This window comes from Tupaia chinensis, unplaced genomic scaffold (genome assembly GCF_000334495.1).
Source record: "Tupaia chinensis unplaced genomic scaffold, TupChi_1.0 Scaffold138910_1, whole genome shotgun sequence".
Classification (NCBI taxonomy): domain Eukaryota; kingdom Metazoa; phylum Chordata; class Mammalia; order Scandentia; family Tupaiidae; genus Tupaia; species Tupaia belangeri.
In genome coordinates, this window is record NW_006198801.1 from 705,913 (window position 1) to 733,591 (window position 27,679).

The 27,679-nt window shown below is 44.3% G+C and overlaps 1 protein-coding gene and 1 pseudogene across 1 annotated transcript; one reads left to right on the top strand and one right to left on the bottom strand.

The window, feature by feature from the left end:
* Nucleotides 1-2,010: 2,010 nt before the first annotated feature.
* Nucleotides 2,011-3,530, top strand: LOC102472359 (glycylpeptide N-tetradecanoyltransferase 1 pseudogene; annotated as a pseudogene).
* Nucleotides 3,531-7,948: 4,418 nt separating this feature from the next.
* On the bottom strand, nt 7,949-27,653 carry LOC102488625 (WD repeat-containing protein 87). Its single transcript, XM_027765621.1, has 8 exons — nt 27,480-27,653; nt 20,447-20,567; nt 18,634-18,804; nt 15,439-18,314; nt 14,712-14,974; nt 12,531-13,858; nt 10,160-12,384; nt 7,949-9,949 (listed from the first exon to the last, which is right to left on the bottom strand). Exons 2-8 carry the CDS (start codon nt 20,519-20,521, stop codon nt 8,128-8,130), a joined length of 8,760 nt encoding a protein of 2,919 aa, XP_027621422.1. The 5' UTR covers nt 20,522-20,567; nt 27,480-27,653; the 3' UTR covers nt 7,949-8,127.
* Between the last annotated feature and the right edge of the window lie 26 nt (nt 27,654-27,679).

A 27,679-nucleotide genomic window follows, 5' to 3' on the forward strand; every position in this document is an offset into this window, starting at 1 on the left:
AAAAAAAAGACATGATAACTAAATGCAATACCTGACTCTATACTAGACCTTATAGTGGAAGGGAAAGAAAGCCAGGAAGGACATTATTAGGACAACTGGCAAAACTGTAATATGGATGGTAGATTAAAGTATTATATCAATGTAAATTTATGACATTGATAACTGTATAATGGTTATTTAAGAGAATCTCTCTCTTTTTTTTTTTTTTTTTTGTCTTGCTGGAGAGAGAGAGAGACAGAGGCAGTGAAAACCCCTCCTGGGGGGATAGACATACCATAATCCCTTCTCCTCCATTCTCCTCCAGGGATCTTGGACATGCATGCACATGTGCCTGGCATGAGTTTTGACCCATCCGGTCCAGGAATCATGGCCAGCCATGTGGGAGTCCAGCAATGCAGCCCCTACACCATCTGCTGGCCCCAGGGAATATCCTCATTCTTAGGAAACACATCCTGATATGTTATATGTAGCTTACCCTCAAATAGTCCAGACAGATATTATACGTGCATGTGTGTGTGTGTGTGTGTGTGTGCATGTGTATGAGGTTGTGGACAGAGAGAATGAAGTAAAATGTTAACAACAGTTGAATCTGGACAAAGAATACAGAAGTATATTGCATTATTTTATTTTTGAAATTATTTGGAAATTTAAAATGGTTTCTAAGATGTACAAAACAAAAACCAGTGAGTCTGTTTCTTTTGTTCTGTTCTTTCTTACTTTTCTTCTTTTTCCTTGTTAGTTTTTTTTACTGTTCCAGTCTTTCTCTCTCTCTCTCTCTCTCTCTCTCTCTTTTTTTTTTTTTTTTTTTTTTTTTTTTTTTTTTTGCTGTAGAGCGTGTGCGCTTGCCAGAGAGACACAGAGAAAGGGAAAGTAAGAAATGATCCCCCAGGGAGGATGGTCACACCACAAGCCCTTCTCCTCCATTCTCCCCTCAGGATTTTGGACATGCATGCACATGTGCCCAGCATGATTTTCAAGCCATTGGGCATGGGTATCAGCCATATGGGAGTTTAGCACCTTAACCACCATGCCACCTTCTGGTTCCACATCCAGAGTGATTTTCAAGCCCCTAGTCCAGGACTCAATCTGTGCAGTGGCCTTGTGGGATCCAGATGCCTTAACCTCCATCCTCCCCACCCCCTCCCCTTCTTTCTCTCTTAAACCTGCTCTAGGGGCCAGCAAGTGACATAGTGGTTATCTCACTGGACTCCCACTTGGCAGGCCACGTTTCAAGTCCCAGACCCAGTGTCTTAAAAATCATACTAGGCACGTGTGCCTGCATTCCCAAGATCCCAGGGAAGAATGGAGGAGAAGGGATTGTGGTGTGGCCATCCCTGCTTGGGGGTGATTTCTCACTTTCCCTCTCACTGTCTCTGTCTTTTCCAATGAGCACACACGCCCTATGGCAAAAACCTCTTAAAAGAAAAGCTACTGTAGTCAGACTATCTGTCCCACAAATTCACTCAAATGTATTTTTATTTCCAGTCTGCCAGCTCCAAAGGTCAGTTCTTAGTCTTTCTCTGACTTGACCCATCAGTGGTATTTGACACTGTTTTATCACTACCACGTTCTTGAAATGTGTGTACCTTTAACTTTTTTTTTAAGAATTATTTTATTGGGGCCGGCAGGTGGCGTGGTGGTTAAGGACACTGGACTCCCACCTGGCTGACCGTGGTTCAGGTCCCAGACCTGGCAGCTTGCTTTCTCACTTTCTCTCCTTCTCTCTCTTTCTCTCTCCTCTCCCTCTCTGACCAAATTGAGGATAAATAAATAAATAATAATGTTAAATAAAAATTTAAAAAATAATTATTTTGTTAACTTTATTATTTTTTAAATAATTATTTTCTTTAACATTATTTATTTATGTGACCTTAGGTCACATGTTTTCTCAGACTAACTGCTCTCCACACTTCATGAACCTTCAAAGCACATCTAGACCTCAGGTGATAAAACTCTGCTGTATCAGAAAATTTCAAAACATGGAGAAGTCTAGGGCTCTCACAACTCAAGATGGCAGACGAGAGTGAGACAGCAGTGAGGCCGCAGGCACCTCAGCTTCCGCTGACCATGGGAGGGAGTGGAACGGGCCATGATCACTGCAGTGATTGTGAGAATGAGGAGGACAACAGCTACAACCGGGGTGGTTTGAGTCCACCCAATGACACTGGAGCCAAAAAAGGAAAAGAAAAAGAAACAAAAGAGGAAGAAAAAGGCGGTGAGATGGATTCAACCCAGAATCAGCCTGTGAAGATGAACTCTTTGCCGGCAGAGAGGATCCAGGAAATACAGAAGGTCTTTGAACTGTTCTCAGTGGGCCAGGGACCTGCCAAAACCATGGAGGAGGCCAGCAAGTGAAGCTACTAGTTCTGGGATACGCAGCCTGTCCCTAAACTGGGTGAGGTGGTGAACACCCATGGTCCTGTGGAGCCTGACAAAGACAACATCCTGCCCTAGGGCTTCACCTGGGATGCCTTGGACCTGGGGGACCATGGTGTGCTGAAATAACTGTACACACTCCTGAATGAGAACTACATGGAAGATGATGACAACGTGTTCCGATTTGATTATTCCCCAGAATTTCTCTTGTGGGCTCTCCAGCCACCCACCTGGCTCCCCCAGTGGCACTGTGGGGTTCGAGTGATCTCCAGTCAAAAACTGGTTGGGTTCATTAGTGCCATCCCAGCAAACATCCGTATCTATGACACAGAGAAGAAGATGGTAGAAATCAACTTCCTGTGTGTTCACAAGAAACTGTGCTCCAAAAGGATGGCTCCAGTCTTGATCCACAAGATAAAGTAACCCAGGAACTTCACCTAGAGGGCATTTTTCAAGCTGTTTACACTGCCGGGGTGGTCCTGCCAAAGCCTGTTGGCACTTGAAGGTACTGGCATCAGTCCCTAAACCCACGGAAGGTGACTGAAGTGAAGTTCTCCCACCTGAACAGAAATATGACCATGCAGCGTACCAATAAACTCTACCAGTTGCCAGAGGCTCCCAAGACAGCTGGGCTGCAACCAATGGAAAAAAAGGACATTTCAGTAGTACACCAGCTCCTCACCAGGTACTTGAAGCAGTTTCACCTCACACCAGTCATGAGCCAGGAGGAGGTGGAGCACTGGTTCTACCCCCAGGAGAATAGCCTCGACATTTTCGTGGTGGAGAATGCAAACTGGGAGCTGATGGACTTCCTGAGCTTTTACATGCTTCCCTCCACCATCATGAACCATCCAACCCACAAGAATCTAAAAGCTGCTTATTCTTTCTACAATGTTCACACCCAGACCCCTCTTCTGGACCTCATGAGTGACGCCCTTGTCCTTGCCAGAATGAAAGGGTTTGATGTGTTCAATGCACTGGATCTCATGGAGAACAAAACCTTCCTGGAGAAGCTCAAGTTTGGCATAGGGGACGGCAACCTGCAGTATTACCTTTACAATTGGAAATGCCCCAGCATGGGGGCAGGAAAGGTTGGGCTGGTGTTAAGTAACCAGTTGCCAGTGAGATTCTGGATAAAGCCACTGAGAATTTAAATCAGGAAATTGAACCCTACATGTTGGTCCAGTTGTCACCAATGTGAGAATCCCTGGCAAAGGGAAGAGAACTGAACTGGCTTTACCAAACTGCCAGCGGACTTGACAATTGTATTGCAATGGTGCAGGCTGCGTGATGTCACTTCTGGCCATGTCTCTGTTCTCCTTGTTTTCCAATTAATCATATTCTCATGCGACCGCGATCAAGGAAATGTAACTGTTGAAAAAGTAGCTCATGATTGGCATATTAAAGAGTTAACGGGTGAATAATAAAAGTATATATATATTTTTAAAAATGAAGAAGTCTGGGACCAGCAGTTAGTGTAATGGCTATGTCACTGGACTCTCACGTAGTCGACTGCGGTTCGAGTCCTGGATCCGGTGGCTTAAACTCATGCCGGGTGCGTGTGCATGCATGCCCAAGATTCTGAGAGGAGAATGGAGGAGAAGGGATTGCAGCATGGCCATCCCTCCTGGGGGGTGATTTCTCGCTTTCTGTCTCTCTGTCTCTCTCTGCCTGTCTGGCGAGCGCATGCACCAGACCTCTCCAAAAAAAAAGAAGAAATCTACCAAACAACCAGTTTAGCAACTTTATCAGATCAATGGTGTTGAAAACCTGGGAATAAAGAAGTGTGTAAATATCCAAGATTACAAGAATCTTACAAAGCATAATACTCAGGGCCAGCTCCGTGGCCTGGTGGCTAAGGCACTGGATCCCACATGGTTGACCCCATAGTTTGAATCCTGGACCTTGTGGCTTGAGAAACATTCTGACCATGTGTGCATGCATGTTCAAAATCCTGAGAGGGGGGAGAGATGGAGGAGAAGGGATTGCATTGTGACTATTCCCAATGAGGAGTGCTTTCTCCTCTCCTTCTCTCTCGGTCTCTCTGTCACTCTTTGGTGTGTGCATTTACCTTCTAGCAGGGAAAAAAAAAAAGCATTAACAATTAAATGCAGTGTGTGGATCTTGTTTGATTCAAATAAATTAAGTATAAAGGGATATTTAGGGGAATAACTGAGGAAATTTTCATAGACTGAGTATTGGGTGCTAGTAAGTAATTATTGATTTTGTTACATGTGAAAATAATTTCATATTATTTTTTTAGAGGTGAATATCAGAAGTAGATAGGATTGAAATATCATGATACCTTAAATTATTTTGACATACCTCAACAGGGTTAGCCCTGCTACCTCCTTGTTAAGGGAGCCAGAACCCACATGGCTGACTGCAGTTCCAATCCTGGCCCCGATGACTTGAAAACATGCCAGGCACATGTGCCTGCATACCCAGAATCCTAACAGGATGGAGAATGCATCATGTCCTTGTCCCACTGAGAGTGCTTTCTCCTTCATTCTCTCTCCCAGTCTCTCTGATGAGCACATGTGCCCTCTGACAACAAAACAAAATCTTGACAAAGAAAAAGCAGGAAAGCAATTTTGACAAAATATTAACAATTAAATATAGCAACAGGGATCTGGGGTTTAACATAATAGTCTCTTCTACTTTTGTAATTAAATTTTTTTCATAATAAACAGCAAATATAAACTGCTCTTTTATATTCTGGCAAAGACAAGAGCACATTTGGGTTGTTACAGCCAGTACCCACGTTCTGAGGTTCCTTGAAGAGTCATTCATAGACTTCCTGACTCTGAGACCACAACAGTAAGACAATCTACTGGGTTTTGTTTGCTTTTACCAGAGAATCCACTGATATCCTGACTCTACACTGGCTCTTATTAAGGGAAAGAATGTCGGTACCAGCAATTAGGTAATGGCTATGTAGTCAACCGCAGTTCTAGTCCTGGACCCGGTGGCTTAAACTCATGCCGTGCGTGTGCGTGCCCAAGATCCCGAGAGGAGAAAGGAGGAGAAGGGATTGTAGCATGGCCATCCCCCCGGGAAGTGATTTCTCACTTTCTGTCTCTCTGTCTCTCTCTGTCTTTCTGGCAAGCACATGCGCCCTATAGCAAAAACCTCTCCAGAAAACAAAAAAAAAAAAAAAAAAAAAGGGAAAGAATGTTATAAAAGACATCATTAGATCACTTGACAAAAATGGATAGCAGATTCAAAAATGATTCAGATAGTTATTCCTTTTCTGGGTTTTTCAAGGAATTTATCAATTTCATCTTTGTTGTTCAATTTATGGGCATAGAATGGTTCATAGTAGTCTCTTGGCTTTCTTATTTTCTTAAGCTAGTTTATTTTGTCCATGAGAAAGAGAGAGAGAAGCATCCCCAACTGGGTCTTCATGTTGCAATCCACTCCCAGTCTCAGCCAGCCAAGATTACAGGCACACACATGCATGCCCAGTGTGTTTAAGGAAAGCTTAGAACATGAACCCAGGGTCTTTCCCATATGGGTCCAGTTGTATTATTATTGTGCCACTACCTGGCCCCATTTCTTGTCTTTTTAAATGCCTGTAAGATCTATAGTGATGTCCCCTCTTTCATGTCTGATATTTGTCATCTTTACTTTACCCTTTTTTTTTTTTTTTTTGACAGAGACAAGTAAATAGAAGCAAAAAAAAGAAGCAATTATTCCAGTTAGGGCTGCAGAACCAACTGGACCTTCCTTACTTCCATTGGCTTGCCAAGTTGTTCTGTGAGTCATTTCTTTTGAGGCTTCTGCTCCTAGCCCATAGCTCTTACATCCTTTGTGTGGCCTCACATGTAGTCTGACATGGAAGAGCCCAACTACAGAACCAGTGCTCTCATGACTTTTGTCCTCTGAGGCCAAACCAAATTTTTACAGTGTTTTCTTGCCCTTTATTCCCTGCTTTCCCCCTAAAAGAAAACACAGGTGGAGGGGACAAGATAATATATAACCCTGGGTGGTGGGAATGGTAAATGGCAAAGATGAGCTTCTTTCTGGAAACGGTTGGAAGGCTCAAATTACCTAGACATAGGAAGTTCTGAAGTCTCCATGGTAGGAAGAGAAAGTCAGGGAAATAATGTGATTACTGGCAATGACAATGTCCTCCACTTTACTATTCATTGTCCTTTGACTCTTATCTTCTTACTTATTAGAAGTAAGGATCATAAATCCCTAGAAACTGGAGAAGTAAGGATCATAAATCCCTAGTAACTGGGGCACCTCATTCTATCACCCTCCCCAAACTGCATGTCCAGGTGGTGGCAAAGGAAGGGAAATATATAAGCTCCCTTTCTTTTCTTTCTTTCTGCTTTAACCTCAAATGGCCTCATCTGTTAGTGCCATCCAGTGACAAAGTCATCAAGTAGTACTGGCTAAAACTTGATGAAGTTTTTTCTTTCTTTTCTTTTCTTTTTTGAGGGAGTTTTGCTATAGGGTGCTTGTGCTCACTGGAGGGACAGACAGAGACAGAGAGACAGAAAGTGAGAAATCAACCCCTCAAGGGGGGTATGACCATGCTGCAGTTCCTTCTTCTCCATCCTCCTCTGGAGATTTTGGGCATGCACAAGCTCTCAGCGTGAGTTTTAAGCTTCTGTGTCTGGAATTCGAACCATGGTCTACTACATGGAAGTCCAGTGATGTAACCATTTATCCATCTGCAGGTCCCGAAGCTTTTTCTTTACTATGAGGGGTCCTCAATACCAACACTTGCTTTGTGGGACTCGAGTTATCACCATGCAGACCTATGATCATTGAAATAGTGTCAGCTGTAGAGGAACCATAGGTTCCCATAGAAGTATCTCTTCCTTTTCTTTAGAGATGGGTTGTATCTTCTCCAATTTTGAGAAACCTATCCTTATCCTTAAAGTCCCTGAAAGAAATCATTCTGAAACATCAGTGCCAGGCTATGTCCCAAATGCAAACTGGAAAAATGCTGAGTCTTCTGATGCTAAAATCCATTTTCTGTTCACTATGCTAATATCTCATATTAAATACACATTAGGGTTTTTTTTGTTTTTATAGCACTTTCTTTCCTTCCTACAGTTGTTTTTGGGGGAGTAGATTATGTCAAACCTTTGCATCTGGCAAAGAAGGAAGAAGACAGAGACAGACTCTTCTGCCTCAAGGCCTCCACAAGGTGAGCCCCACTGGTTTTTGCAAAGTTTTCTGTTCTTAGGAGTATGTGAATGTTGGGACCAGCAGATGGCAAAATTGGTTACATTGCTGGACTTCCATGTAGTCGACTGTGGTTCAAGCTCTGGACCTGGTAGCTTACACCTCATGCTGGGCATGTGTGCACCCAAAATCCCAAGAGGAGAATGAAGGAGAAGTGATTATGGCATGGCCATCCCCCCCCAGGGGGTGATTTCTTGCTTCCTGTCTCTGTCTCTCTGTCTCTTCAGTGAGTGCATACAACCTATAGTAAAAATCTCTCAAAAGAAAAAAATAAAATAAAAAAGAGTAGTATGTGAATGTCTTGTTTCCCTGGCCACCTTCCTAGAGAACCAAAGTATGGGAAAAGTGTACACATCAAAGTGCTTGTTGCAAATAAATATCTCCTCTTTATTCCACATATAGAAACTGGCTTCCAGAACTGGGTGAGGAAAGTACTTTGACCTGGCCCTGCCTCTGTGTGGGCCATAAAACTGAAGGTCTAGATTCTGGTGGCCAGGCCTTTCTGCACTTAGGAATGAATAATCCAGAGTTCCAGTCGGTTCCAAATTAGGGAGTGGGAGAAACGACGTGGGGCAGTTCCTTGGTGAGGTGAATGTCAGCTTGGGGTAAGCTCTTCCAAGCAAGTTCTAAGATCCCGTACTGGGCAATGCCCATAGGAAGGATGGTACGCACATTATTCTGCTCAGGGAGGGGTACCACATGCTGGAACTCCGGAGGGCTTCTAGCAGTATGAGAACTACCACAAAACAGGTGGTATAAGAGCCGCTCCCCAGGAACTAGCTCTGTGGACTTTAGGGCCTCTTTGTAGGTGATCTCTTGGGGTTGAGGATCCTCTTTCAGTAGCAGCTCCTGTAGTAGCCTCTGGATCCGGGGGGACTTAAGCTGGTATAGGTCTACGATCCGGTAGAACTGTTCCATCCAAGCAGCTCTGTCTTTTGCATATCGCTGCTGCAGCATCCGCAAAACATGGTACAGTGCCACAAAGGTCTCCCATAAAGGCACCTCTTCCCTTTTTTTGGAGATGGGTTGTGTCTTCTTCTCCAATTTGGGTAATTTGGGAAACCTGCCCTTATCCTTAAAATCCCTGAGATCCTTTTGAAACATCAGTGCCACGGTTTGTTTTTCCACAGAGGCATGAGCACTGGGAAAAATGTCTCTTGTCACAGGATAAACGTGTTGCATCTCCATCTCTTTGAGAACAGAGGATATCTGTTGTGCCCGCCTACTTCTATACGGTTCTCCTAGGAGATGCCAATTCATAGCCTTTGGGTCAGGAATTCTCTTGGTACCTAAAGGGGACTTTAGTGTTGGGACATCCAAAGGTTTCAGCCAACTCTCTTTTTCCTTTCCTCTTATAGGAGGAATCACTTTCAAGTATTTTGGACTTATGGACTCATCAGGTTTTGAGATCCTTGTGCTTTGGGATTCCAGTGCCTGCCTGTGACGGTACGCAATAGCTTGAAGTTTGGCTATATGCAGCCACTCTAAGTTTCCCTTTGAGAAGTCTCTGAGGAGCTGACACAATCTGTGGAAACTCTCTCTGGAAAGCTGTTCTCCCGCTTCCATCCGTTCTAGCATATGGTGGAGCCACTCTACTTCTGAGAGGCTTACCTCTGGATATCGTTCCTCAGCCAGGATTTGAGATAGTGGTATCTCTACCTCATCTCTCATCAGAGATGGATGATGCTGTAAAAACCACGTCCACCTGGCACTTGGTAGTTTGTGTTGGAGTTTCTGAGCCTCCATGATCTTCCTAAATGTGTGAGGCATGAATGGGGTCTTTAAGTCCTGCTCTTGGGACTTCAAAACCGTATCGAAAACATGTAGAGGTATATACTTATATTCCTCTAACTGTTCTTCTTTAGCCACAAACCTTGTCTCTGATAATTTCCTGGGTGTCTTAAGTATTGTGGCCTCATCTTCCCAGGATAGTTGTTCCTCCAACACTGGCAGTGGTATTTTCTCTTCCATTTCTGGTGCTATTGATATCAGTTCCTTGGAAGGACTTTCCAGAACTCTTAGTTTTATACCACTGTCTTTGACCTGAGGGACTCTTTTTTCAATGGAAAGGACTGTTTTCTCTCTTAGGAGAAACTTACCTCTTTCTTCTTGCAACCTCAGAAGTTTTTCTCTTTTTAATATCTCTTTTTCCTTGTCTACCTCTTCTTCCAATGAGCTTCTCTCCTCCTCTTCCTCCTCCTCCTTCTCCTCATATTCTTCCTCCTCTTCCTTCTCACTCAAACTTTCCATCTCTTTGTCACTCACGCTTTCTTCTTTCTCCTCAAAAACTCCCTCTTCCTTCTCCTCCTCCATCTCCTTTTGCATCTTCTTTTTCCTCTTCTCTTCTTGCTCCTTTTCCTTCTCCTCCACCTCCTCTTGCACCTTTTTCTTCTTTTTCCTTCTCTTTTCTTCTTGCTCCTTTTCCTTCTCCTCCACCTCCTCTTGCACCTTTTTCTTCTTTTTCCTTCTCTTCTCTTCTTGCTTCTTTTCCTCTTCTTCCTCCAGCCCCTCTCCTTCTTTCATCTCCTCTTTTTCTTCCTCCTTCTCCCATTCTTCTTCCTTTTCCCATTCCTCTTCCTCCTCCTCTTCTTCCTCCTCTTCCTCCTCTTCTTCCTCTTCTCCCTCTTCTTCCTCTTCTTCCTCTTCTTCCTCCTCCTCTTCTTCCTCCTCTTCCTCTTCGAGTGAACTCTCTTCTACTTGATCTATCAGGCTTTCCATTAACTCAGAAAAGCTCTCTTCACTTTCCATTTCATCTACTTGACTGGAAAACTCTTCTTTTGATGTATCAATACTCTCTGGCGGTTTTCTCTTTCCTTGCCTTCGTTTAAGGAATGAAATGACCTCTTCTTCCTCTGTTGCTTCTTCCTCCTCTTCAGCCTGTATGAATGCTTGCTCTTCTCTGGCTAATCTGCTTTCTTCCTCTGACATTTTTCTCTCTTTTTTAATCATTCTTTTCATTTCCTTGGCCAGTTTTCTCTGCTTTTGGGCCAGTTCTTTCTCATCTTTGGTCATTTCCGATTGTTCCTTAGAAAGATCCCACTCTTTGAGATCAAGTAAATTCTCTTCCTTGTTCAATCTGCTCTCCTCAACAACGAGTGCCCTCTTCCTCTTTGTCATCTTTATTTCTTCTTGAATTAGTCTCCTTTCCTCACTGGCTAATTTTTGAAGTGCCCTTAAGACTTTGCTTGCTTTTTTTGGTTCCTTGAAAATGCCCTTCTTTTCCAAAGATAGCTTCCTCATTGCTCTGGCTAACTTCCTTTCTTCCTGGGCACATATTCTCTGACCTGTAGTAACCTCCAGATTTCCTTTGGCAATGTTCCTTTTCTCTGAGGCCAGTATCCTATCTTCATATGCCAGTACCTTCTCCTCTATTGCCAATTTCTTCTTCATTAGTTCTGTTTTGTCCTTAGATGCTTCTTTCTGTCTTAGGGTTTCTCGAGTCTCTCCTTTGAAGAGAGTTTTCTTTTCCTCAGCCAGTCTCATTTTCTCTTGGGCCAGTTTCTTCATTTCCATCTTCAATGCCTTTTCTTCCTTAGCAATATCTGACTCTTCTCTGATCAATTTCCTCTCTTGGAACATTGTCTTCTTCTTCTTAAATAATTTCATTTTTCCCTTGGCCAATTTCTCCTGTTTTTTAGCCAGTTGTTGTTCTATTTGGGCCAAACTTTCCTGTAGATAAGCCAGATGCTCCTTCTTCTGGGCCACTATCTCCTTTTCCTGATTCAATTTCTCCTCTACCTGATCCAGTTTCTTCTTATACATCTCCAGTTTCTCCTTTACTTGGACTAATTCCTGTCTGCTCTGATTGAGTTTTTCTTTGATGTAGAGGAGAGCCTCTTTTCTCTCAGCCATTTTTTCCTGCTCCTGAGCCAGATATTTTTTTTCCTGAGCCAGATTATCTTCCTTCTGGGCCAGGATCCTCTTCTTCTGTATAAGTTCTTCCTTGGCCTGGACTAGTTTTCTTCTTTCCTGGGCCAGTTTCTTCTTTTTCTCTATCAGTTTCTCCCGTTTTTGGGCCAGTCTTTGTTCTTCCTCGGGCGTTTTTTCCTTATCCTGGGCTAGTTTCTTCTCTTCTTGGTTGAGCAGCTCTTCTTCCAGGGCCAGTTTTTTCTCTTCCATAGCCAGCTTTTCCTCTTGACTGGCCAGTATCTTCTCTTGCTGAGCCAGGTCCTCCTTTTCCTCATGGAGTTTCTCCTCTTGAAGATCCAGTTCCTCTTTTTTCCAAGACAAATCCCTTATGTCCCACATCAGATTCTCCAATTCCTCAGCCATCTCTTGTTCTCGACATGCCAGATCTTGCTCTTTCTGGGTCAATTTTTCCAACTGCTTGGCAAATACCTTTTTTACCTCAGCCAATTTCCCCCCTTTATTTACTAATTTCTCTTCTTCTTGAGCTTCTTTCTCCATTTTCTTGGCCAATTTCTTCCATTTCTGAGTCAATTTCACTATTTCTTTGCCTAGCTGATCTTCTCTTTTGGCCAGTTTTCCCTCTTTCTGGGCGAATTCCCTCTCTGTCTGGGCCATTTCACCATCTCCCTGAACCATTTCCATACACGTTTGGGCCAGTTTTTCCTCTTCCTGGGCCAGTTTTCTCTCTTCTTGAGCAAGTTTTTCTTCTTGTTGTGCTAGTTTTCTCTTTTCTTTAGCTAGTTTTCTTTCAGCTCGGGCATGTTTCCTCTGTATCTTGGCCTGTTTATGTTCTTTCTGGATCTGCTCCTCCTCCTCCTCTTCCTCCTCTTCTTTTTCTTCTTGTTCTTCTTCTTCTTGTTCTTCTTCTTCTTTTCCTTCTCCTTCTTCTTCTTCCTCTTCCTCTTCTGCTCCTCCTCCTCCTCTTCCTCCTCTTCTTCTTTTTCTTCTTGTTGTTCTTCTTCTTGTTCTTCTTCTTCTTGTTCTTCTTCTTCTTTTCCTTCTCCTTCTTCTTCTTCCCTCTCCCAAGGTATTGCATCCACTGGAGTCAGTTCTTCCTTATCCATGTGCCTGGATGTCAATATATCTTCCCAGAGCTGTTTCCACTCATCCCATTTCAGTTTCCCCTCATCATCCTCCAATGTTTTCTTATCTGGGAGTAACTTCTCTCCATGCTGGCATAGTGCCTCCTCTTTCTGAAAATGGCTCCTGTCCCAAGCTTGCTTCCATTCATTCCAGGATACCTTTCTCTCATTATTAGCCTGTTTCCACTGGTCCCAGGACCTCTTCCACTCCTCCCAAGACAACTTCCTCTCAACCACATCTGGTCTTTCTTTTTGCTCCTCCTCCAGGTTGACTATTTCTTCCTCTTTCTCACTCATCTCTCTCTCTTCTTTGGTCACATCCCTCTCTTTTATATCCACTTTTTCCTCTGGCTGCACTGCTTTCCTCTCTTGCTTAGACACCTTTTTAAAGGATTTCTTTTCTTCTTTCTTAGATTTTTGTTTTCCCTTGGCTAAGTCGCCTGGTTCTAAAATAGTACCTTTCTTTTTCTTGCCCTTTTTTGGAATCACCTGGGTTTCCTCCAAGTCCTGAACATCCTCAGCTCCTTTTTGCACTTGCTCTTTCTCCTGTGGTAGCTCTTCTTCATCTGTGATCACTATGTCCTTTCTAGTGATTTCTTCCTGTATAAAAACTGGTTTCTCCTCTGACCAGGCTACATCCCAGTCAAGGTCTTCAAACAGAACTTTTTTCTCTTCCTTCAGCAGAGGACAGATCTCCCGAAAGAGTTCCCAGCTCGGGCGCCTATCTACCAGCATCTCCTGAGCCAAAGTCACTAGCTCAATGTTTAGAGCTTCTGACATTTCTGTTTGAGAACCAGATATCCTCAGGGTCAGAAGACGACATAGATCATCCCGCCATGATGAACCATCTCCAGGGGTAGTCCTGTGGCCAGGCACTCCAAAGGCACCCCGCCCACGAGTTTTAACTTTTTTAATCATTGGTTCTCCTGTTACAGAAGGTGGAGGTTCCTCAGTTATAACTTCGGCTTCTTTTTTTTTCTTCTTGTGCCCCTTTACAGGTTTCTGAGGTGTTGCTTTCTTGCCTCTCTTATCATGCATTTTTCTCAGCATCTTCATGGTCAACACAATTTGATCCTTTGAGACCTCTATCTCTTTAGGTTCAAGATCTTTTGAGACTCTTACTGTACTGGTGACTGAAGACTTTCTAGAATAGACAAGTGTATCCTCCGTTTCAATTGGTACAGCTTCACTCTGATCAATCTCACCCTCTAAGGGAACTGGCTCTGTGCTAATCTGTTTAGAGTCTCCCTCTTTGATCTTCTTTAGACCTCGCAACCATTTTCGGGCTAGAAGAAAAATCAGGAGATAGAGATATAGAAAGCATGGGAGGTTAAGTGAAACCCTTCCCAATATTTGGTGTGAGCTAAGAGGAACTGCCATAAAAGAAGTAGCAACGGATAAGGGTGAGGTGCTTTTTTGGTTTTGGTTTGATTTTTTGTTTTGTTTTGTTTTGTTTCTTTTTTTTTTTTTCTTTTTTTTTTTTTTTTGGGAGTTTTTTGGAGGTTAAGTGAAACCCTTCCCAATATTTGGTGTGAGCTAAGAGGAACTGCCATAAAAGAAGTAGCAACGGATAAGGGTGAGGTGCTTTTTTGGTTTTGGTTTGATTTTTTGTTTTGTTTTGTTTTGTTTCTTTTTTCTTTTTCTTTTTCTTTTTTTTTTTTGGAGGTTTTTGCTATAGGGCACGTGTGCTCACTAGAAAGAGATAAAGAGCCATAAAGTGAGAAATCACCCCCCTAGGGGGGTGGCCACACCGCAATCCCTTCTCCTCCATTCTCCTCTTGGGATCTTGGGCATGCACACAAACATGCCTGGTGTAAGTTTAAGCCACCAGGTCCAGAACTCAAACCGCAGTCAACTACATGGGAATCTAGCGACATAGTCATTACTCCAACTGCTGGTCCCTTGTTTTTGTTTTTTTAATCAAAATTTCCTTGCTTCATTTGATGCCTCTCACCCCCAACCAAATCAGAGAGATGGGCCTTGCAATCTTCCTGAGTTTGGGTGGCTCCTTCTAAAAGAATTTTCTTCTATGACATAAATCTTTCTACTTATCTCTCCACCTACTGTCTCTTGACTCTAGCCCTAATTATCCTGCCTCTTGGGGACCCTCAGTCTTGGACTATATCATTCCATACATACCATGCTTTTTTCCTCCTGTTCGGCCCCGTTTTTGGCCTTTGCTGGGTTTGGTGGCCACTTCATATTCTTCAAGAGGTTGTTCAGAAAGGGACTGGGTTTTGGAATCCCTTGGGACATATAAAGAAAAAGCAGGCTTTTCGTCTCCTTCTGACAAGGTCAGGTTTTCATTCAATCTCTGCTCCACTTGAGTGTAAAGGATCTGTAGATCTGTGGGCCTCATTCCTAGGAGATGGTCCAGGGATTCCTCCCCAATCATCTCCTGCCTATAAAAGTCAAAGAGGAAGGACTATGCTGAATCAAGCATAAGGGAGAGAATGGGTAGGAAAGAACTGCTGTGGAACAGGCAAAGGGTTAAGCAAAACAGCCAAGATGAACAGTGTATATAGAGATAAATGCTGGCCAAGAAGAAAGAAAAGGGTCTAGGAAGCCAAGATAGTAATAAATGGGCCTGTATGGGCTTGCAAGGGTGGGAGAAAAGCATAAAAAGTGGAACTTGAAGATGTAGGGAACAGATAGAAACAGGCAAAGAATTAGAGAAGGGGATGAGCAGTCAGAGGATTGTCGAATACAGTCTAGGAATAGAAAAGGCTATGAAAGAGAAGAAAGGTCAAGGAGCGCTACTAAGTAAAGATGAGGTAGTAAAGGAAGAGAAGGGAAAATGGGTAAAGAGAAGAAAATTAGAAGCTGGTAAAGAATTGAGGAACAACTTGCTGCATAAAAAACTTACTGGATCTCCCGGAAAATATCTCGTTTCTGGATCAAGTTTAAGAGTGAGGTCTTAGAGTGGATTCCAGTATCAGCCATGAGACTCAGGGCCTTATTCCTCACTCTTTGGTCTTTGTCCATTAATCCTTGGGCCAAAGGCATGGCAAAGAGATGAGTAATCATTCCTAGACGCTTCAGCCCTTCCCAGGCTAGTTCTCGGATCAGTGGGTTGGAATTGGTTGTATCATCCAGCAAGCGATGGGCTGTCTCAGCGCGCAGGGCTGGAGATACCTGATAAGAGGCAAAAATTTGTCCTAGTGCACCAATACAACATTGGTACTTCAAGGGAGGAGCATGGATCATAATATTGAGGATTGTCTCAATCAAGCTATTAATAGTTATTTCACTCATCTTCCTTCCCAGCCAGTTGCGGTTTGTTGTATTTGTAAGGACACTATAAGTTATATCCTTGGACAGTCTCATTTCTATAAAGTGTTCATCCTCCTTCTGTTCTCGATGTTCTACTTCACTCAAGGCTCTTGTCCTACTGTGCCAGAAGAAGAACTGCTGAAAATTATCCCATTCCAGAGCCCGCTGGGGTGGGTGCAGGTTGCAATGTAGGTATATAGGGCTGCCCTCTGGCCAAAGACGGGCACGAATCACTGAGTTGGGTATGTAGCAATCAGGGGCAAAAAACCATTCTCGCCCATGACCAAAATAGCAACGCAATATCTGATAGGGGTTGAGTCCATCCCAGTTAGTCAGCTGTAGCTGGGGAGGAACCACGTAACTTGGATACTGACGTTTTTTCTTCTGTATCTTATCGGTTTCATCTCCCAGGAAAATGTCACGTATGGGGGTACCCAGTATCACAGGGTTCCCTTCCTCATCTTCTTCTATAACATGTGGCACAGAGTGGTCAAAGGCAATGGCCCGCTTATTAATAAGTTTCTCCAGACCCACTAATTGCTGTTTCCCTTGTCCAAGGTAGACATATTTGGGAACAAACATTGTCTCAAAGGAGAAGAAGAAGCCTGGTGTAAAAGGTTTAGGGACTTCTAGTACTTCGTCTGCTATGCTCATAAAGGAAAGGCGAGCCAGCAGGGGTGGGGGAAGGAGCTTTAAACAGGAGACCAGATAAAGACTCTGGTTGAAAGTCACAAGTAGGTCACCCCGATCATTTGCAAAGCAGAGCGGGCCAAAGTGCAATGATGAGTCCAGCATGGCTATGAGTCTACCATGGAAGTCCCAGAGCCGAACAGAGCCATCAATAGCACCTGTGACAAAAAGATTCAAAGACAGGCAGACATCAAAGGATGTGATGGCACACTGGTGCAGGGGCAATGACTCTATATACTTGGAGCCTTGTGTCATAGAGGTCAGAAAATCATGGAACTTCCAGAGACGCAGGCAATTAGTGTCCGTGATGGCACTCACGGACTTGGGTAAGAGTATCAGGTGTTTCAGGTGACAGCTGCTGAGAATACTGGCAAGAGGCCGTAGACGTACTCTCACCCCCTCAAACACAGCTTCTGACAGGCGTACATAGTCATCCATCCCGTAGGAACAGAGAAAAGAGTTTTCTCGGCTACCAAAAAGCCCTCCAGGCAGTGTAGAGAGTGCCAGTACAGCCCCAAAGTGCACAAGTGTCTCTATTCGGGCACAGCTGTGTTGAGAAAGCACTCTTATGATGCCACTCTGGTGCCCAGAGAACATCAGTCCTTCTAGACCCCGACCCAGGTGGAAATGCCCATAAGCGAGGCACTGTACAAAGTCCTGAGAATCTGGCGAGGTGCATATGAGATACTTGGCTGGGCAAGGAGAGCGGGTTGTGTCATATACCATCACTTCTGAACTGCCTGTTGCCACAAAGAGCTCCTCTTTAACTGGGTCATAGGCCCAATCCACAGCCTGGTCCAGGATTGAGAAAGGCCAGGTGATGATCAGAAGATTCCCTGTTATCGGGGACACAAAGTGTAACAAGCCATCCTCGCTAGCGCACAGGATCCGGAACCAGTTATCTCCACAGCGGATCCGACGCACATGCTGGGGAGCAGAACCACAGACGTTGAAGAGGCTATAGAAGCAGGGCAGACGGCGTAAGGAAAAGCTATGAATAGTTTGGCAGAAGAAAGTTATGTTGTCAATGAACTCAAGTCGGTAGAGTTCCTCTCCCAGTTCCAGCCGTCGAAGCAGGTTCCCTGAAGTTAGGTTCCACTCCTTGATTAAGCCTTCCCTGCCAGCTGTTAGCAGGGTGTGGGCCTCTGGCCGACTGCGGATACATAGAACTGTTAAGGAGTGGCCCTTGAAAGAGTGGAGGGGCTGGCCCCGATTGAGGCTCCAAACCTGGATTTCCCCAGTTCCATTTCCAGCATAGAGAAAGCCCTGATCAAAACAAGTAAAACAGCAGGTGATAGAGGAGCCGCTGATGGTAGAAATGAATCTCTTCACCTCGGCCAGCTGGCCCTGGCCCTGACGCTCAAGAACCCTCACCACAGTCTCGCACAAGGCTAGGAGGGAGCCATTGGGACCATTCACTATAATGTCCTGGACAAGCTCATCACCAGACATGGAAACCATGTGGGCCATTTGGAGGCCCTTGCCATTTCGCTCAATGACCCAGGTGACCACTGCCCCAAGGAGGCCAGACAGGAGCATCTTCATTTCTGGGTCATAGCAGAGGCAGCTGATGTGGAAGCGGCACGGCACTACACCCAGGGGTTTGAAAGCCCGAAAGTGGTCCCCAAAGAGCCTCAGAAACAGGTCACCACAGTAGGTCACGAGGATATGAAAGGAACCTGTGTGGACCATAGACTGGATGGGTGGCAGTCGCTCAGACATGGAGAATACTCTCTTCTCAACCATGTCCTCAGTTTTGCTCTTCATCCACACTACAGCCTGGAAGGAAATAAGATGGAAATTATTTAGTAAAGGTAGTAGAGGAAGAAAGCAGAGACTATTCAGCTAGTTTTTTCCTGAGGAGGAATTAGATGACTTTAGTGTGATGTTACTCTGTGGTGATAGGAGTTGAAAATATAGTAGACATGGGAAGTCAAGGACTTTTCCCAAACCGGGGCCTACTTTAGGAAAGCCATGAAGCCTATCAACATGGAAGCTGTAATTGGAGAAAAGATGAGGAATCCTCTTTGTCCATCCAGCCTGAGAACATGGTTCCTGAAGAGAATGAGCTATACATGGGGGAGAAAGGCAGTTTTACCTGTATTTCTTTTGTGATTGGTGTCACCCACGAGAGGGAGGCGAAGAAGTAGGCATCACTGAAGTAATAGCATATAAGCGGCATATTTTGAGGATAGCGTGACTCTTTGAACAGTATTTGGGACCGGTCACTCAGCACAACTAGATCACTTTTTGGATCCTCTGCAGTTTGCTGGGGAGAGGCATGAGATAAGCTAAGAAGCCAGGGAATACATTCACTAAATATATTTTCATACAAGTTACAGCTGAAGCAGTTCTCAAAGCCATGCCTCCTACCCCAAGGACCACTTCTGTTACAGCCGCATGTGCATATATTATTGTCACTTACAGGATATCTTCACTCACAAGCATGTGACAAGTTTCCCAACACATGAGAGAATCAGATTTTCTAGGGCAAATTTTATAGTGTGAGTGCGGGGAAATGATGTTCTTCCCAACATGCAGTTCACCACATCTGTCTTCTGACACTTTCCCTGTGTCTACAAGGTACATGTATGATAAGACACACATCTAACAGATTACCCAGGCAAGCATATCACCTTATACCCACATACAAGGGGTTGTAAACATTTTCATAAAAAATGTGTATTATGGGAGCTGGCAGGTTGTGTGGTGGTTAAGACCCTAGACTTCCACATGACTGACTGCAGTTTGAGTCCTGGACCTGGCAGCTTGCTTTCTTACTTTCTCTCCTTTACTCTCTATCTCTGGTCAAACTAAGAAATAATAATAAATAAATAAAATCATTCTTTAAAAAGATTTATTTACTTATTCAACTTGACCAGAGAGAGACAGAGCGAGTGAGAGAGAGAGAAAGTGAAAAACCAAGCCACCAGGTCTAGGACTCGAATTGGGGTCATGTGGGCGTCTAGTGCCCTTAACCACCACTCCACCTGCTGGCCCCAAAATAAAATAATTCTTAAAAACAAACAAACAAACAAAAACAAAGAAAATGTGTATTATGAAAAAATTAAACATGGCTTTTTGCACCAAAATAAACTTGTACTTTAATTCCATTTTCCATGAACTTTTTGAGGTCCCCTAAATAATAGCATAGGATGTCCTAGAATCCTGTAAGTGCCACTGACTTTAATAACATAAAAGTTTAAAGTTATACTAAATAGGGACCAGAAGATGGTGTAATGGTTATGTTGCTGGACTCCTACGTAGTCAACCACGGTTTGAGTCCAAGATCTGGCAGCTTAAAACTCATGCTTGACATGTGTGTGTGCCCAAGATCCCAAGAGGAGAATGGAGGAGAAGGGATTGCAGCATGGCCATCTCCCACAGTAGGTGATTTCTCACTTTCTGTCTCTTTGTCTCTGTCTTTCCAGCAAGCGCATGTGTCCTAGACCAAAAGTTACACTAAATAAAACTTTGAGAACACCCTATCTGGCCTTCAACTTTGACAGAAGGATCGCATATAAACAACCTATCTTGTCCCATAGCGATAGAACATGTGATGTGAAACATATATATGAGATCTTCTTACACAGAGCCAATATGGACACAACTGAGGTTGGCAAATGTTCTTTCTGGTGCTTTTCCCTTCTTTTTTAGAAAATCTTTTTTCCTAAAGGGTTGGTTCCTCTGACAATGCTTCAAAGTATTTAAGGGGGTCTTATAGATTCAAAGAGGTCTATAGATTCATTTGGTAACTGACAGCTCGTTTCCAAGACTAAGATAACAATTGTCATGGTCCACCCCACTTGCTCCTGTTTTCATGGTCAATCTATGACTCTTCTGAAGTGTTCACTGTGTTAAGGTAGACAGAGGCCAGCCAATAACATGCCTAAGTCCTATGTATACATTACCTTGCTTTTATTTATGGTATCACTGATGAGGTATTTGAAATCCTTCCATACGGGAATGAGTCTGGGGGAAGACATCACCTAGATTATCTCCTGGTCCTCGTCAGGGCTGTTGCTTTAAAAACTGTAGGAATAATAAATAAATAAATAATAAAAAAGAATAGCTTAACCACTGCTACTTTTCTTTTTAAGAATTATTTAATTTAATTTATTATTATTATTATTTGAATTTGACCAGAGAGGGACAGAAAAAGAGAGAGGGAAAATGAGAAAGCAAGCTATCAGGTCCATGGTTGGCCATGGGGGCAGCACCTTAACCACCACACCGTCTGCCAGCCCCAGCCATCACTGCTACTTTTTGAGGAGCTAGGAATCGTGAACCATGAACTCATGCTTATTGAACACTTTCTAGACATCAGGAACTATGAACAAGACATCTTCTCATTTCATACAGCCCAGTGAGGTAGGTAATTTTCAGGTATATTAAAGCTTGGAGAGGGTAAATAAAGGAGTTGAGAGGTTGAATTTTAGCATTTTCCATCATAACCCAGTAGGATATTATGTGTGAGGAAAGCAGAGAACCCTAGAGAGTGACTTTCTGGTCAGAAAGTCACTCTTTCGTTTACCCTTACAGCCAAATGAAAATTTAGGGCCGAATGGCAGCACAGGGAAGGTTCTGAGTTCATATCCACAGGCCTCCCTGAATACTCTGGGCATGTGCATGTCCATGATCCAGAGCTGGCTGAGGCTGGGAGTGGATGTGGTATCAAGACCTTGTTGGGGTGCTGTCTCTCTGTCTTTCTCTGTATACCTCTTGCTTATGGAAGGAATAAAGAAATAAACAAAAAAAGTTCTTTGCTGGCTGTTCTGTGTTAAGAGAGCATCAAGGGGCTAAGTGGTTAAGATGCTGGACTCCCATATGGCAGACCGCAGTTTGAGTATGGGCCTGGAAGCTTGAAAATCACACCAGGCGTGTGTGTGTAGGTGACCAAATCCTGCCAGAAGAACCTGGAGGAGAAGGAATCGCGGCACAGCCAAACTCCCAATGGAGATTTCTCACTTGCCCTCTCTCCGTCTCTCTCTGGCAAGTGCACACACCATACGGGAAAGCCCTAGCAGGGAAAACCCTCCCTCAGGCCAGCAGGTAGCAAGGAAGTTAAGGCACTGGATCCCACAAGGCCAACTGTGTGGTTCAAGTCCCAGATGTGGCAGCTCGAAAATCATGCTGGGGCATCTGTGTGCACGCCCAAGATCCCGAAAAGAGAATGGAGAAGAAGGGATTGTGGCCAGGCCATTGCACTCCCCTGGGAGGGGGTAACTTCTCTCATTTTCTTTTTTTTCTCTCTCTCTCTCTCTCTCTCTGGTGAGTGCACATGCCGTATACCAGAACTAAAATAAATATATAACATCCTTCTTTCAGGAAGTCTGTCAGTATTGTTATGACAATACACCTGTTTTCTCTCATTTGCAAAATGAAAATCCATCTTGCCTACTTCATAGAATTGTTAAAAAGATTAAATAGGATTATTCATGTGAAAGTACATTTAAATATACTCTGAAGCAACAAACAATTGCAATTGCTGTTTTTAAACTGGTTCTCAGGCAGGTAATCACTGTTTTCTCCCAGCCCATACTTAGATCAATTTATAGTCTGGCCAGCAGAGGGCAATAGAGGCCAACCTTGCCTACCAGATGAAGGAAAACTTCATCACTTTAGAGAAATGTTTCCCAGAGTGTGGTCCTCAGGCCAGCATCAGTAGCATCTGGAAGAGTGTTAGAAATTCAGATTATTGGAACCAGCAGTTAGCATAATGGCTATGTCACTGAACTCCCATGTAGTCGACCGTGGTTCGAGTCCCGGACCCGATGGCTTGAACTCACGCCAGGTAGTGTGCGTGCATGCCCAAGATCCCGAGAGGAGAATGGAGGAGAAGGGATTGCGGCATGGCCATCCCCCTGGGGGCTGATTTCTCGCTTTCTGTCTCTCTGTCTCTGTCTGTCTGGCGAGCGCACGCGCCCTGTAGCTAAAACCTCTTATTAAAAAAAAAAAAAAAAGAATCCTGAGAGGGCGATATCCTCCTCTCTGTCATGCATATGAGAAACATAAATTGAGAGAGAAAAGGGACACGTTGAAGACAACACAGGGCAGATTCAAGACTAAGATTTAATCCATAACTCGGGATTCTTCTATTATCTCACAGAAGGAAGAGGTTCTGCCAACCGATGGCAGAAAGGAAGCATTCTGACCCACAGATCCACCCACAATGGGCACTGGATACTGGCTGTCAGACATCAGCACCCGCTCTGTGTCTTCCCACTCTCCCCAGGCTGCAGGCCACCCTCCTGTGATCTCTCTCTCTGTTCTGTTCCTTTTCATCCCTGCATTTGTTGCTCACTGGGACTGCCACTGAGGAGCCCGTGTGATCAGCATCAGATCTCTGCACATCAGTGCAGATGCCCCGTAGGCCAAACTCCATGGCCTAGATTTACCCACTGGCTTCTTGGGGAAGCCCCAGAGAGCTGCTGTAACGATCGTCGCCACCAAGACCCTCTTTTGTTGAGCAGCCAACAAAAAGCAAGTGGTTGAGACCCTTCAGGGAAACATTTTGAAGGGGTTAGTGAAAAAGAACTTCAAACCTCAAACCACTATGTTGATGTTTTTGCCACTCTCTCCCACCCCATAGACCAGTTTCCTCAGGTTTCCCTAAGAGGAAGCCTCTCCGAAAATCTTCTACGTTTATCTTCTTAGTATCAGTACCTGTCCAAATCTGGGGTGAGATGTCTTTTTTTTTTTTTTTTTTTTCACACAACAATCCCTTCTCTTTCTTTCTCCTCTCAGGATCTTGGGCACACACACACACATGCCCAGCGGTGAGTTTAAGCCACTAGGTCTGAGACTTGAACCGCAGTCAACTACATGGGAGTTCAGTGACATAGCCATTACACTAACTGCTGGTCCCTTGAGGTAGTTTTAATTTTTTCCTTTTTTTTTTGAGAGAGGTTTTTGCTATAGGGCTCGTGCACTCGCCAGAAAGACAGAGAGAGACAGAGAGACAGAAAACAAGAAATCACTCCCCCGGGGGGATGGTCACGCCGCAATCCCTTCTCCTCCATTCTCCTCCTGGGATCTTGGGCACATACGCATACGTGCCTGGCGTGAGTTTAAGCCACCTGGTCTGGGACTCGAACCTCAGTCGACTACATGTGAGTCCAGCAACATAGCCATTACGCTAGCTGCTGATCCCGATGTTCTTGTCCGTTTATTATCTTGATAACCCAAAGATAATCTAATGAGAATAAAAATCCTGTGGCCACTTTGGGGGAGAGGATATTTGGGGCCAACAGATGTTCTGTTCTGCTGACCAGAGACAAACCAAGCCTGTGATGAGGTACTTACATTGAGACTATACATTTCTTAGTTTCAGTCTACTCCAAGGTACAGTGCTTTTGGGAAGGCAAATATTCCAAGATTCTGCCTTGTAAAAATGAGAGCAGGCTCCCTGGGACACTGTCAGGTCCCTGGCCTCCCCAGCAAGGGTCCCTTGCTGGCTCCATGTGCTCTGTTACACGTGTGTGAGGGGACGCAGCCAGTGTTCTTGCTCCACAGAACTTACAGCTCAGCGGGGAAGGCAGATATCAAAGAACAGTCATGAAATTTATTATAGTGGGGAATTCTCTGAATTTTCCTAAACTTTTCATTTTCTCTAACTTATATTATAATAGCATTTTTTTTAAGAGAGAGATTTTTTGCTTTAGGGCGTGTACTTGCCAGAGAGACAGAAAGCAAGAAATCACGACCTCCCCACTGGGCCATGCCACAATCCCTTCTCCATTCTCTTCTTGGGATCTTGGGCATGCATGCACACACACACCTGGCATGAGTCTCAAGCTGCCTGTTCTGGGACTGGAGCCGTGGTCAACCATATGGGATTCCAGCAATGTAACTATTACACCATCTCTGGTCCCCTAGCAATTCAATTTTAAGAAGGAAAAATATAGAGGCAGCATGTGGTACAGTGGTTAAGGTACTAGACTCCCACATGGTTGACTGCAATTCGAGTCCTGGACTCAGAGGCTTGAAACTCATACCAGGCACATGTGTGTGTGTGTGTGTATGTGCCCAATATTCCAAGAGGAGAATGGAGGAAAAGGGACTGCAGTGTGGCCATCCCCCACCCCCGCAGGGTGATTTCCCACTCTCTCTCTCTCTCTGTTCAGTGCATGTGCCCTATAGCAAAAAAAGTACAAAAAAGAAGAAGGAAAAATACAAAGGGCTATAAGTACAGATAACAAGGAGACTGGACCACCCAAAAGAAGGGCAATGTGCTCACTTTGAGGTAGGGGCTTGCATGGATTATAAGGCCTTGCAGGTGGGCCTCACTTTGGAGGATAGGAGGCAGAAAGTTCAACTGGCATCAGAAGGGCCTGATTAGCTGATCGTAAAATCAAAAGGACAATCTTGGTGATAAGGAGCTCATTTATTCTCAGGGTCTGAAAGTGCTACTCTGGTCTTTAAGTGACTTCCAGTCTAGAGCTGAGGTTGGAACGCACCTAACTTTTTGTAAGGAAAGAAACAATTTTCTAGGCTGACAAACATATATTCACAGGGTGGGCCAGTTTCTTTTATCTTTTTTTCTTTAGCTTTTTGTCATAGGGCACATGTGCTTGCCAGAGAGGAGACAGATAACAGAGAGAGGGATCGTGAAAAATCACCCCCTAGTGGGAATGGCCACGCACAATCCCTTCTTTTCGATATTGCTCTCTGGATCTTGGGGACACATGAACGTATGCCTGGTGTGATTTTTAAGCCACTGGGTCTGGGATATGAGCCACAGTCAGCCACTTGGGAATCTACTCACCTATGGGCCCCTGGGTCAGTTTCTATTGAGTGGAAGAGTTACCCTGGATCCCTGGGAGTAATACCAGTATCTAGGTTGATTAGGTTATAAAGTACTAACCGGGCGTTTTAAATATATTTTAATTCTTACAATGACTCTTTGACTTAGCTATTACACTCTCTTTAATTAAACCATTTAAAAACATGGACATGGTGGGAACCAGCAGTTAGCATAATGGCTATGTCGCTGGACTCCCACGTAGTTGACTGCGGTTCGCGTCCCGGACCCGGTGGCTTAAAACTCAACGCCAGGTGCATGCGCGTGCGTGCCCAAGATCCTGAGAGAAGAATGGAGGAGAAGGGATTGTGGTGTGACCATCTCCCCTGGGGGGTGATTTCTCGCTTTCTGTCTCTGTCTGTCTGGCAAGCACACACGCCCTATAGCAAAAACCTCTACAAAAACAAAAACAAAAAAATACATGGACATGGTAAAAATATTCAAAATATCCTAAGGGGCATAAGGAAAATAACATCACTTTTTCTCATCTGACTATCTGTTCTTGTTTTCCCTTCAGAGAGATAACCCTGGTTGTGCCTTTGCTATGTCTAAAGGTGTTCCATTCATATATACATGCGCATGTTTACAACATACAGTTGTGCACATTTTTATCTCTTAATATATCTTCGAGATGGGACCTGCAGATGGCATAATGGTTACGTCTCTGTACTCCCACGCGGTTGATGGCAGTTCAAGTCCCAGACCCACAGTGGCTTAAAAATTCGTGCTGGACATGTGTGTGTTCATGCCCAAAATCTCGAGAGGAGAATGGAGGAGAAGGGATTGCAGTGTGGCCATCCCCTCCTGGGGGTATTTCTCGCTTTCTGTCTCTGTCTCTCCAGTGAGTGCACATGCAAAAATCTCTCAAATTAATATACATATATATTAATTTATACGCACACACACATATATTCAAGATGAACTCATATTAATACATACACCTTTACCCCACTTTTTGACAGTTGCTAGCTGCAGAGTATTGCGTTGTGTGGCTGAACTATCATTTACTTATCCAAATTTCTCTTATGGACTCTAGATAGTTTCCAACCTTTTACTACTTCATTCAGACCATGCTAGAGATGAATATCGCTGTTAATGCCTCATAGAATTTTAATTTTATTAAACATGAATTGTAAAACTGAAGCGATGAAAATATTTTTTCCAGTAAACTATGGTTTGGATATATTTAGGTTAAATAAACTATTAAAATTCATTTTACCTGCTTATGCAAAACTCAGATTTGCACCTGTAGTTTGCATTATATTCCTTTAAAAAATTATTGCTAGAGGGCATGTGTGCTTATTAGAGAGAAAGAGAGAGAGAGCAAGCATACCCTCCAATGGGGCCTGGTCATGCTACAATCCTTTTTTCTCTTTTTCTCCATCAGGATTTTGGACATGCTTTGATCCAAAATGTTTTTCAAGCTGCAGGGACTGGCCATGTATATAGTCTGACTCCCAATGCACAGCACTTAACCGCTGCACTAACACTGGTCCCGCGTTACGTTTCTGTTGCTATTAGGTACTACGGCTCTAGATTGTCACTGTCTGGTGGTGGCCTGATAACCCTACTGGACTGTGTGCTCAGTCGGGGTAGGAACTCAGTATGTCTGGATTTCTCCTTTATCCTCGTTATCACCCAACCTGGCACGGAGTAGGTGCTTACTCCATTTTTGTTGAATGAGTGTCAGGAAAAAATATTATATATGCTTTCCAGCTACGAGTCTTACTGAGCATAGTCTTGGAAGGCAGGATGAGGTGGGGAGGGTACTAGGGCTTTCTGACCAGAAGGCTTTTGCAACTCTAGTCAATTCCCACAGTAACTATTATGGAGTAGGAGTGGCAATATTCCTTGGTCCTCGCAGGTGTACTAAACTTGGACCAAACTTCCCAGGCTGTAGGTACAGGGTAAACACTAGTTACCCTCAGAATGCGTGCTCAGCAAATGAATGGAAGATAACAAGGCCTCCGGGGAGGCTCTCTGGGCCGTGGTGCTGTGGCTCGGTCGTAGGTAGAGTTCTGGCTTAGGCCTGGGAGAGACGACCAGACTCAGGTCGCACTCCACTCCAGCTTCTCGACTGGCAGCCAGGAGCTAAAGAGAGGGCGTGTCCACCTGTTTAAGGCAGAGGGCGCGCCTGTTACCTGAAAAAGGACTCCTGACCAGGGACGCGTACCGCGTGTGTGGCGGTACCTAGGAGCTCCTGTAAGAAGAGACCTAAAGGGAGCGCCTGAACAGCTACGTTGCGGATGCAGGGGAAGAACCCGGCCAGCAGGGCGGTTAGCCTCCCAACCCCGCGCCCAGCGGACTGATCGAGGCGAGAGTAGTGAGCGCGCATGCACAC